Source organism: Natator depressus, chromosome 5 (genome assembly GCF_965152275.1).
Source record: "Natator depressus isolate rNatDep1 chromosome 5, rNatDep2.hap1, whole genome shotgun sequence".
NCBI lineage: Eukaryota > Metazoa > Chordata > Testudines > Cheloniidae > Natator > Natator depressus.
The window spans coordinates 93057003-93070274 of NC_134238.1; the positions used below are offsets into that span (position 1 = coordinate 93057003).

At 39.2% G+C, this 13272-nt stretch overlaps 1 protein-coding gene across 2 annotated transcripts in view; it reads right to left on the minus strand.

Annotated features, from left to right (window-relative positions):
* CEP78 (centrosomal protein 78) overlaps positions 1-13272 on the minus strand; it is a 51688-nt gene that overhangs the window by 23638 nt on the left and 14778 nt on the right. For both annotated transcript variants that reach the window (XM_074953213.1, XM_074953212.1), the window contains exons 6-9: positions 7437-7611; positions 5326-5439; positions 3694-3758; positions 837-942 (exon numbers count right to left, since the gene is read on the minus strand). In XM_074953213.1, the coding sequence (XP_074809314.1) occupies positions 837-942; positions 3694-3758; positions 5326-5439; positions 7437-7611 (460 nt within the window). The remainder of the gene's footprint in view (positions 1-836; positions 943-3693; positions 3759-5325; positions 5440-7436; positions 7612-13272) is intronic.

Here is a 13272-nt window from a genome sequence, read left to right on the forward strand (position 1 = left end):
GCATTACAAACTTTTGTGTTTAGACAAACCCTAAATGCAGTCTGGTCTCTTATGCCTCAACAGGAAGGAAGCAGTGAAATTTGACAAGAGGGGCTGAAACTATTCAATTCAGTTTTTCCAAACTAAAAGAGGGGAAACTCTACAGCTGAGAAAAAAGAAAAGAAGGACTTGTGGCACCTTAGAGACTTTGGTGAGCTATAGCTCACTTCATCGGATGCATTCAGTTCCACTCAAATGCTCAAATAAATTTGTTAGTCTCTAGGGTGCCACAGGTCTTCCTTTCCTTTTTGCGGATACAGACTAACACGGCTGCTACTCTGAAACCTGTCTACAGCTGAGGTTTTCCTACCTCTGTTCTAATAGGGAAAGTACTATTAGCTATGTCTAATGTCATCAACATAAAAGGTATCCCAGTTAATGACTAGAGTGATGATCAACATAAGAACAGAACAAGAGATCAGCAGCTAGTATTTTTAATCTGTGGGATGGCTAGGGGCTAATTGTTGGTTTAAGAATGTAGTTTCAATGGTTATTTCATAACCAAAAGCACTACATCTAATTTTCCTCCCACCTGCTGTTGTTCTTCACCAAAAAATTCTATTTATTTTTCTCTCACTATTGAGATCAACAACATGTATAGTAAAATCATCATACAGAGATGAAGTGTTTGTATAAAGTAAATGAAAACTGTGTCATTACAATTTGTATTTGCCATCCTCTTGCGACCAATTTCACTGCCTTCTTTCTAGACAGATGGAGTCATGTAGAAAGCAAGAACTGACAAGCTTAGAAATAACTTCTGATTTCTTTCAAAGAGAAAGGGAAGGCAGTATTACCAATACGAATAGTAGCTTTTCCTTTCCGACCACTTCCTAGGACAATAGTTCTTTTTTTTGATTTAGGTTTGAGAATATCCTTTGAAGGAGATGTCAGCCACTTGTACTAGAACATTAAATAAAAACAAAAACACAAAACCCCCAAAATGTTAACTTCATTTTAGAAATTGATATTTCCGGAGGCACTGGCTTTGGAGTTTCATAGCTAATATGCTAAAGATTACTTTTCTATATTGAATATTTTATTTAATAAACTTAACTTATGTAGCGTTGTTAACAAATCTGAGTTTTCAATAAACAGGAATGAGTTAAAAATCTTCAAGATTTTTAGAGGGTGTGATCACTTCTTATAAGAAAATAATGTCCAACTTAATTGGATATAAACATCATACTATCTGCAGGCAAATGTTCCCAGAACACCTCTGAAGCACCCCCATCCAACTTTTCTTCCTCTGTGCAATAGTTCTCCTTTTATAGTAAGGAAAACAGAACATGCCCTGTAAAAAGGAAAAAACTGGTACTTGCTTTCCATGCTCCCCTACAGAGCTGACTCGTTGGAATGTCTGGCTCAAGCCAAAGTTCTCCAGAGTAATAAAGACTTTCTAGTAAGATATTATATTACAAATAAAATACAGCTTTTTTTAAAACAGCATCAAGTTTTGTTTGTTTGTTTTTTTTTCCAGTGCTTGCAGTGATAGGGCATGCCAATAGGGCACACTTATCACAAGAATTCACACTAAAATTGAAGTGTATTGAGATCAAAGGAAATGCTGTGCTTTGAATTTACTGTTTTCCTTCAAGGTGACATTGTGCTGCTCTAGATGATTCTCAAAAAGGACTGGGTCTGACCAGTATTTTTCTAGCTTTATATTCCAAGTATCTATTCCAGTGTTTTGTTTGCTTTTTGAAGCATATGCCTCCATGTAATGGTACTTGGAAGACACTGGCTCCAAAAAGCTTGGCATCAATACAACAGCATTTGTCACATCAGAAAATCCTACACCCCCAACGCATGAAATTATTAAGAGCATTCTGGTAGGATTTTATGATTCTCTCTATTAGCGTGGTGATGATCAGAAAAGAATGTTAATGTAAAAGCAGCTTTATCTTTCTTAGCTGATCTGCCTTCCTTGTATTTAGAGTCAGATTTACATACGTTATGGACAAAAATAAGTTTTTACTACTTTTTACAGCAGAGCCAACAATTATGGGGAAGTTAACTGGATTCTAAGCTGGCTCATAAGACAACAGAAAGATTCTGCAAGTGAAGCTTAATAAATTAACCACAAAATATAAGCAAGAGTGAACATAGTTGGACTTTCAGAGTCCAGGTTGAATTTGCAGGTCTGACAGTTGGGCTAATTGCCATTTACAGTTGTTCTTCGAGAGTCACGTCTGCATTTTCACACTTGTATTCACATTTGTGGGACACACTATCTCTGGCATTGAGATATGGAACTGCTTTGAAAAGCTGTGTCCTTTGGGAGATGCTTCATATGAGGGTGTGCAATCCCCAACTGTCTCAGTTCCTTCTCCCTAACCACAGAGACCTGATGTTATATAGAACTATGAGACAGAAGAGAAGGTAGGCAGAAAGAGCAAATACACAGACATAACTCTTGAAGAACAACAGTCACCGGTAAGTAATCTCCCTTTCTTCTTCAAGGTCTTTGAGTCTTCCCACTTGTGGGAGACTAACATATAGTGAGGTCCACCAGCAGGACAGTGAGCTAGGAGTTTAGTTAAATATGGATTGTAGCGTAAGTCTCCTAAACTAAGCCCTGGAGCACAATGTTAAATCCAATTATAAGTTAAATCCAAGATAAGCACAATGCTGCTCTGCTTATCTTCATTAAGGGAACTTGCCTAATGCAATTATGCTACATTGGCTCTCAGGGAGTATGTATTTTATAGTAGAGTGTACTGGTTTCCCACGTGAGATGTAATAATGTTTCATACATCTCCTAATCCAGTGAGAGCCTCTAGTTCCCTCACATCTCCCCAAATGCTACAAATAACTTATTGGGGATTTTATAAAAGGTTTGGTATTTTCCAAGTAAGAGCAGAACACCCTATTTACACTTGCGGTCGGGAGACAAGATTCCCATAGGTGGGAATGGGGTCTGGAGAAGAACACAGGGAGAGAAATACATTGTGCTAGGTACCAATCTGAGAGCACCTTAGGCATGAAGCTGGGATGGGGTCTCATAATGACTTTGACCTGGTGTACCACAGTACAAGATGGTGTGGCCATCAAAGCGGAGGACTGTGCCAAAGGGTACTAGTGAGATAAAAAGATCTTCAATAACTGTACACAGGGGGCACAATGGACATGTGCAATCACTCAAAGAAGAATTTAATTCACGGATTTAAAAACAACTATCATATATTTTAGGTTAGGTGTTATTTTCCTAACCCAGGGAATTAGGAACACAAAGAACAGCTTTACTGAGACATTAAGGTTGACCAATTAAAGACCACTAAACATCAGAGCTTACAGAAGACACAGAACTTCCAACAGCATTTTTAACTTGATTATGTTGTACATTTGCACTGTTTTCTATTTCTATTTTTTTTTGTTAAGTAACTAATTCCTGTTTTATTAGTTTATATTTTGTGTATTTTACAACATACAGGATGTTCAGAGTGGCATAGTTAATGCTGCTGCTGGTGCTTTAACTTTTGCATTTTCTAAACTTTGGTGATTTTAACTGCAACCTGAACATTGTTTTTATTTAATATTAAATAAAAACAGTTATACTAATCTGTACAGAATCACGTGGTGTCATAATATCATGGTTTGTTTTAAATCCAAATATAGATAAACAGAAGTCATTCCAGAATGCCTGAAACATACCTCTGAACTGGCACTGTTTCCATTCATGAGAACTCTTTCAATAAGTTTTTTCATCAAAGTGTGATCTAGAGTGAAACAAAAATAAACTCATTTAATTAATTTCAATATTAGATTATTTTTTATAAAATATTCAAAAATTAATCACGATTAATTGCGTTGTTAAATAACAGAATACCATTTATTTAAACATTTTTGAATGTTTTCTACATTTTCAAACATACTGATTTCAATTACAACACAGAATACAAAGTGTACAGCGCTCACTTCATATTTATTTTTGATTACAAGTATTTGCACTGAAAGAAACCAAAAGAAATAGTATCAGAGGGGTAGCCACGTTAGTCTGTATCCACAAAAACAACAAGGAGTCCGGTGGCACCTTAAAAACTAACAGATTTATTTGGGCATAAGCTTTTGTGGGTAAAAAGCCCACTTCTTCAGATGCATGGAGTGAAAATTACAGATGCAGTGTAGTGGGGTGGACACCCGCTCGGGCCCAGAAGGGTTTAAGATAGCCTTGGGAGGGGGCCATGTCCCAAACAGACCCAGTGGCCCTTATAAAAGCCAGGGAAGCCAGGAGCAGAAGAGCATTCTCTCTCTAGCTTCTGAGAGTGAGGGACCTGGCTGCAGGGACCTAAGCAGAGTATCTAGATTGGAGCAGGGCTGGGGAAGGGCCTGAGGCGCTGGGGAGCTCCAGCCAGGAAAGCCCCAGGCTGCGGCCTAGCATTTGGTCCAACAGGAACTGGGGTTGCAGGGGACAGCCCAAGGCAGCAGGTCCAAACCGAACCTTGCCTGTGATGAGTGATACTGCAGTCTGAACCCAGGGCGTGGGGGCTAGCTGGTGACTGCCAGGAGCCTACGAATGAGGCGAGGTAGGGATAGTGGGTGGGGGGTTACCCTGCGAGGGGGAGACCCAGAACTGTGGGGTACTGCCAGGGCGCAGCACCCAGTGAAAGGGGCACCAGGGTCCTGGGAGGGTCACAGAAGCTAGCAGCAAGGCGAGACACCGGCCTGAAGAGAGTGCTCCGGAGGCTGGAATGCTAATTCCTTAAGACGACCAGCAGGAGGCGCCGCCGGGGCCCAGTTACATGCAGGTATAAATATACTGACACGCTCCCTTTTCTTCATGCGTCAGTATACTTATGCCTGCATCTGTAATTTTCACTCCATGCAAAAGAAATAGTATTTTTCAATTCACCTAATACAAGTACTGTAGTGCAATATTTCTTTTGTTTATCATTTTTACAGTGCAAATATTTGTAATAAAAAATATACACTTTGATTTCAATAACACAGAATAAAATATATATGAAAATGTAGAAAAAACATCCAAAATATTAAATTCCAATTGTTATTCTATTGTTTAATAGTGCAATTAAAACTCTGATTAATCACAGTTTTAACATTTTTGAGTTAATCGCATGAGTTCACTGCGATTAATTGACAGCCCTAATACTCACAGAAATAAAGCGAGATAAAACAAGTCAACATCTCCCTTTATTTAAAATGTACTTGGCAAATATTCAGTAAAATCTAGTTTAATTTTTCTGAAAATGCTACATTTTTTTAAAAGGTATAAATGAAATATCTTTGTTTTTTAATCAGAATGGAAGGACAGATAAAAGTACGTACCAATTAATGGATTTTTTCTTACATCCAATATCACTAGACTTGTATTAGTTTGAAAAGCATCTAACAATGATTTTGCCCCATCATTGGAAATTCCACACTGCTGCATGTCCAGTGCTGAAATATTTAAAAAGGTTAAACATTACTCAGTTGCATCACATAAAACCAATAATTCAAATAATTAATCTATCCATAATGAAAACATCCACATGCATGTACCTCAGAGTCTTGCGAGTAACCAAAATAAATACATAAATAAATAGTATTCTGAACTCTACCCAAGGGAGAGCTAAGGTAATATTTTAAATGCAGGATGGAGATTAACATTTAAGTCATTATCAGATATCAAAGTTTCAAGATACAGCTGCTGGCAGTGTTCCCTCTAATTTTTCCCACCCATGTGTGGAATGAATTTTGTTATGTGCACCAGTATGGAGGTGATGTGCACCAATATGGAGGTGATGTATGACACATCACCACCATACTGGTGCACATAACAAAATTCATGTGGTGGGGGGCTCAGGGGTGGGGCCAAGGATGAGGCATTTGGGGTACAGGCTGCCCTGGGGCTGCAACGGGGAGAGAGGACTCCCCCGCACAGCAGCACTTGGGCTGGGCGGGAGGGGAGCTTCTCCCCACTGTGGCAGTTCCGGGGCTGGGGCCGTGGGATAGGTGCCTCTCCCACAGCCGCGGCAGGTCCGGACCAGGCTGGGTTGAGGCTGGGGAAGGGGCGCGTCTCCCACAGCTGCAGCAGGTCCGTGGCCGAGGGAGAGACATCTCTCCCGGCCACTGCCCTGAGCACCTGTATGGCATTTAAAAGGCTGCTGCGCAGCTTAGAGGAAACTTAGGCTGCTGGACAAACATGAAAGAAAATAAATATTTGTGAATAGAAAGAGGATTGTTCTTTTAAAAGTTTTTAAAATACTGAAATATCAGCAGAATTTAAAGGTTTATGTTTAAATCCAGAATACTCTTGACTAGAATGGTCTCTTTTGCACTAAATGATAGCAGTTGTACAATATTTCTGAACAACATTTACATTAAATTAAAAATCCCTACTGCATCATCGCATACACTCAGTTATCTTTATGATTGGTTTTGAAAATTGCTAACTTGAACAGCAGTGAAGCAAGGTCTAATATGCAAGGCAATATTAAACGTAATGGTGCTCAACACCAATCAACAGCTGCTGGGAGACAAATAAATTCAATAACTTAGGTTTTAAATACTGGCTTCAGTATTTCACGGGGGGGGAGGGGGACGACACATCACTATGCAGATAATTGTATTATCCAATACTTTTAAACTTGCTGTAGCTTTGCCATATCTTGCAATATTCTTTCATGTTGTACAGCCACAGTATTTTCCCAGATGTGGTCCACAGTCAAACATACTGAAAAGGTAAAATAAAGTTCTACAACCAATAAATTACTCCAGATTACAGAGCTGTAAGAAAGCCAAGATATCTGGAATTCTATAGCCACCTTAGGGTTTATGTACAGTAGATGAAGACCCTTATAAGACTGCCACCAAAATTTGTTCAGGAGTTTCACAAAATTACAGTTACCAAAATTAGAATTAAATACCAAGTAGTGTCTAATCACCATGAAAACATTATTTCTTCTTCTATAAAACCTCTCCACATATTAGCTACTAGATTTATATTTTGTAAGCGTTATCCCCAGCTTGTAAATACTGAAACTTAGAAAATATTACCTATACATTTATTACAGATGCAAATCAGCTACTGTTAAGACAATTTCTAATGCGCCAACGTGCATCTCGTTTTGGTTGGGAAAGTCCACTTTTTAAGCCCTGTCCCAGGGGTCTCAATTTTTTTGGTATAACTGGGAATTTGTCCCATTTGCTCTTGCCACCTGATCATCAGCTGTCAAAAGCAAATGGGACAAATGCCCAGTTTTCCCAAAAAATGGGACATGGAGGAACGTTCAGGGTGCGGGGGGGAGGGAAGAAGAGAGCAGCAATGCCAGCCCCCCCGCACAGCAGGGCTTGGGTGAGCAGTGACGCTCACCCAAACCCCTCCCGGTCTTCCGTTTTACCTTTGGGAAATATGGTCACCCTACTTAGAAGCAAAAAACAATTTTTTACCATACCTTTCAGCCACAGGTCCTCTCCAAGACATTCTGCAAAAGCTCTAGCACCTCGATCACCAACAAGTGTATTGCAGTTGAGAGTGATACGCCTCAAACCTGTCATGCAGTCAAAATCAGGTCTCCTGTAGCGTAGGCTTTCAGCCCAAGCTTCACCGTGCCTTTTCATTGCCTGATGCTTTGAAAACAGAACAAGTTAACATTAGTGGTGAGGTGAAGCCATCAACACTGATGCAAAGAAGATTAATTAAAATAATGATTAATTTACAATTACTATTATTGAAATGAAATAAAACCCAACTACGTTACTGAATTTAAGAAAAATACACACAATCATGCTCTTGCACATTATGCCTACGATATGCTTATTAAGTCACATGCTTATTACTGATAATTTCATGAAGTAAAATATAAACCAGGTTCAGAGAATTCCTTCAGCATCTCCCTGCCTGCTTTTTATCAAGCAGAGATATACGATAGCCTCTTTGACACTTGTGTCTTTACTAACAGACACTCATTAAAATGTTTTTCTTCTTATTATTTTCACAAAGACCAATATTTTAGTTTAAACACACCTTGTAGTTCTACCATATTCTCTTCTATTATTGAAAAAATATTTAAATAATTTTAATCATTGAGCTTGTTATGCATGAAATGTTCACTGTAAGCCTTGAATTGCAAACTTCATTTGCTCATTAATCCAAGAAATATAGGGCTGGAAGGGACCTCAAAAGGTCATCTACCTCACCCTCCCTAGCAGAAAGATTGACTACCTAGACCATCCCTGAGAGATGTTTGTCTAACCTGTCCTTAAAAACCACCAATAACAGGGATTCCACAGCCCCAAAGTAACCAGTTCCAGAGCTTAACGTTCCTTATAGTTAGAAAGTTATTCTAATATCCAACCTAAATCTCCCTTGCAGAAAATGAGACTGATTACTTCTTGTCCAACCCTCACTGAACATGGAGAACAACTGATCATCGTCCTCTTTATAACCACCTTTCACATATTTGAAGACCATTACCTGGTCCCCTCTCAGTCTTACCTTCTCAATACTAAACATGGCCAATTATTTAAATCTTTTCTCATAGGTCACGTTTTCTAAACCTCTTATGTTTCTTGATCTCCTCTGGACTTTCTTCAATTGGTCCACATCCTTCTTAAAGCGTAATGCCCAAAAATGGATGCAGTTCTTCAGGTGAGGTGTCACCAGTGCCAAATGTCATGCTTGTGGATGACATTCCTGTTTAAAGAAAAGGAGTACTTGTGGCACCTTAGAGACTAAAAGTACTCCTTTTCTTTTTGCGGATACAGACTAACATGGCTGCTACTCTAATTCCTGTTTAAATATCCCTGAATGACACTTGCATTTTTTTGCAACAGAATCATATCGTTGACTAATATCCAATTTGTAATCCTCTATAACCCCGGTCTTTTTTCTGCATTACAACTGCCTAGCCAGTTTTTCCCCATTTATATTTGTGCATTTGATTTTGCCTTCCTAAGTGCAGTACCTTACATCAGTCTGAATTTCATCTTGCTGATTTTACACCAATTCTCCAATTTATCAAGATCATTTTGAATTTTAATCCTGCTCGCCGAAGCACTTGCAACCTCCCCCAGCTTGGTATCATCTGCAAATTTTATGAGCGTTACTCTCCACTCCATCATCATCAAGTCATTAATGAAAATACATTACAAACAAAAACACGGGCCAGATCCCTGCAGGACCCCATTTGGTATGTCCTCCTACTTTGACTGAAAATCACTGGTAACTGCTCTTTGAGAAAGGTATGTTATATATATACGAAAGACCTAATGCAAAAATCGCAAAAGCAAGAAAGAGATAAGCCATCTAGCAAGTTTATAGCCTCTTCTCCTTCTCCTAGAGACAGAGATTTCCCAAACATACCCACCATATACCACTCAGCATTGCTGGGTAGACAGGGAACAGTGTCATTCATCATGTCCTACTATTGTTTTTAAACCAAAATTTATAGTACAAAGGAAAACAACAATTAAGCCTCAGAACTGGCATTCTAGAACTTTTAAAGATAAGCACTGATGTTTTTCCATCAGTAAAAGGATACCAGCCCCACAACTATCTTTATGAATAAAGATTTTTATAAAGAGTTCTTCCTGGGAAGCAATAACTCAGAGACTTAACGGTCACGGTGGATAATCAAATGAACACAAGCTTCCAGTTCAATGCTGTGGCCAAAGGACTAATATGATCCTTGGATGCATAAACAGGTGGATCTCAAGTAGGAATACAGAAATTATATTACTTCTGTATTTGGGACTGGTATGACTACTGCTGGAATACTGCACCCAATTCTGATGTCCATAATTTAAGAAGGATGTGATATATTGGAGAAGGTTCAAAAAGCCACAAGAATTATTAAAGTACTAGAAAACATGTTTCAGAATGACTTAGCTTCTTGAGTCTATTATTTAGCTCAACAAAGAGAAAATTAAGGGATGACTCGATCAGAGTTTTTACGTACCTATATGGGATACAGGTGCTTGATAATTGGATCTTTAATCTAGCAAACAAAGGCAGAACAAGATCCAATAACTGCAAACTGAAGCTAGACAAACCAAACTGGAAATAAGGCACATAGTTTTAAGGGTAATTAATCCTTGAAAAAACGTACCAAGGTTTGTGGCGGAGTCTTCACCACTGGCATTTATTTATTTATTATTTTAACAAAGCTAATAAATATAACAGAGATGAGAAAGAAAAGAAAGATATCTAACTTGGAATTGAGAGACATCATCAGATTATACAATAAGATAGGTAATACAAGTAAAATCAAACTATTGTCCAGAATCACTTCTTTAGAAAGGGGGAAAGAACACAAGGGGGGCAGGGGGGGGAAAAAGAGGCAAAAGAAGGAAAAATGGTATTGAAAGTGAAGAGAGGACCAAAGAAAAGCTTGAAAGGTAAGTAAAAAAGAATAAGAGAAAAATGATAAAACAGAGAGGAAAGGGCGGCGGAGTGGGGGGATACAAGAGATGGAAGGGATAGTCTCAGAAGATGAGTGGGTCCTAGGGTCTTGGAGGGCACTGCAGACAAGGTTACCCACTGGGGAATTAAATTGATTATTCCAATACTTCAAAAAATGCAGACCATATATCTATACGTTCATTTTGGTTGTTAATATTACTAAACATTATTTATTGCACTGCCGGCAGGCTAACCAAGTCAGAGTACCAATCTTTGGTAGCTGGGCACCTTTGGAACTTCTACCATTGTAGAATTAGATATTTGGCTACGATCCGAGCTCTACCCGGTCAAAGTTTTTTCAAAGGATTTCAGTTTCTAAAACAGATTGCATAGGTGAGGCATGAAGGAATATTTTTAATTATGTGGTTTATGCTCAAAATCTCTTTTTAATCCTATCAGGCCAAAGAATAGGTCTGTGGGCAGTACATTTTTCAAGTTATCCCAAATTAAAGACAGACAATGATATTTAAAATTTAGAAGCAACCAGACACCAGGCTTTCTGAGCAGCAAAACTGTGACTGATTTCTCCCTAAAGAAAGGGTAGAAGTTTAAGTTTAGGACTGATTCTGGTGGTAGTGGGATGACAATTCCCTCCCATATGTACAACTGGGGCTGGAGAAGATGGGAATGAATATGAGAATTGAAAGGTGGGTAAGGAACTGATTAAAGGGAAGACTAAAGGGGGTCATGCTGAAAGATGAACTGTCAGGAAGGCGGGTAATTACTAGTGGAATTCCTCAGGGATCATTCATGGGACCACTCTTATTTAATATTTTCATTAATGACCTTGGCACAAAAAGTGGTGTGCTAATAAAATATGCATATAAACACACAGTTGGGAGGTATTGCTGGTATGGAGGAGGACTGGAATATCACATAAGAAGATTTGGACGACTTTGAAAACAGGAGTAATAGAAATGGGATGAAAACTAATAGTACAGACACTGCCCGACTTACGCAATCATTCCGTTCCGGAACGCCTTGTGTAACTCGAATTTTGCATAAGTCAGAAACGTATACCAGACCGTTACGCCAAAAAAACCCAAAAAAAAACATCCACCCCACAACCTCCTATTTCTAGCTTACAGAACTTTTTCTGTAAGTGCGGATTTGTGTAAGTTGGGTCTTGCATAACCCAGGAGCATCTATACTAAGTGCAAAATTATGCACTTAGGGACTAATAACAAGACTTATCAATTGGAAGTGACAGAGGAGGAGAAACAAGCTGGGCGTACTGGTCAATTATAGGATGACTACGAGCTGCCAAGGCAATGTGGCCATGAAAGAGGCAAATGCAATCCTACAATGTATCAAGTGAGGTATTTCCAATGAAGTTATGGAAGTGTATTACTACTATACAAGGCACGGGTGAGACCTCCTCTAGAATACTGTGTGCTATTCTGGTCTCCCGTGTTTAAGAAAAATAAATTCAAACTGGTCCAGAGAAGGGCTACTAGGAGGATCAGAGGAATGGAGAAAAAGGAGCTTGGCTTGTTTAGCCTAACTCAGTGGTTCTCAAACTTTTGTACTGGTGACCCCTTTCACATAGCAAGCCTCTGAGTGCGACCCCCGTTATAAATTAAAAACACTTTTAAATATATTTAACACTATTATAAATGCTGGAGGTAAAGCGGGGTTTGGGGTGGAGGCTGACAGCTCATGACACCCCCCCCCCCCATGTAATAACCTTGCGACCCCGAGGAGTCCCAACCCCCCAGTTTGAGAACCCCTGGCCTAACCAAACGAAAGCAAAGAGGAGATATGATTATCCCTCTGATCTATTTATAGAGAGCAAACACCAGGGAGGGAGAGAAGTTATTTAAGTTAAGGGCCAATACTGGCACAAGAATAAATGGATATAAACAGGCCATCAACAAGTTTAGGCTTAAAATTAGACAAAGGTTTCTAACCATCAAAAGAGTAAAGTTCCAAGGAGAATAATGGGGACAAAATCCTAACTGACTTCAAGACTGAGCTTAATAAATTTATGGAGGAGATGGTATGATGAGGTTGCCTACAGAGTCAGATGGCCCAGCTGCAATTGCTATTAACAAATATCTCCAACAGTCAGAGATGGATCACCAGATGGGGAGGGTTCTGAGTTATTACAGAGAACTCTTTCCCAGGTGTCTGGCTGGTGGGTCTCACCCATATGCTCAGGGACTAACTAATCACCGTATTTGGAGTTGGGAAGGATTTTTTTCCCCATATCAGATAGGCAGAGATCCTTAGGATTTTTCATTTTCCTCTGCAGCCTAGGGGCCTGGGTCACTTGCTGGTTTGAACGAGAGTAAATGATGGATTCTCTGTAACATGAAGTCTTTACATAAAGATTTGAGGATTTCAGTAACTCAGCCAGAGGTTATAGACTTATTACAGGAATGGATGGGTGAGATTCTGTGGCTGGCAATGTGCAGGAGGTCAGATTAGATGATCACGATGGTCCCTTCTGGCCTTAAAGTGTATGACAGCCTGGGTGTCGGGGAGAGGGACACACCATTGTGTTGCCTTACTCATGATTCAGGATACATAGTTGAGTAGACCAAAGGCAGTTGCATTTTTTCAAAGAATAATCTGGGCTTGTTGCCCATACCCCACAAGGAGTTCTTAAAAGTGTTATTAATTTTGAAAAGAAACAGAGCAAGGAGCTAAGAACAAGTAGAAGTCACAAGAGAACATTCGTTTTTAATATTTTAACTCTGCCTGAATAGAAGGAGGGCCTGACATCTATGTAAATCCAAAACCATCTGTGTGATAAAAGAACTGAAATTAATTTTGACTATTTTTCTTAGGTCTCTGGAAAAGAGGACTCCTAACTACCTGATTTC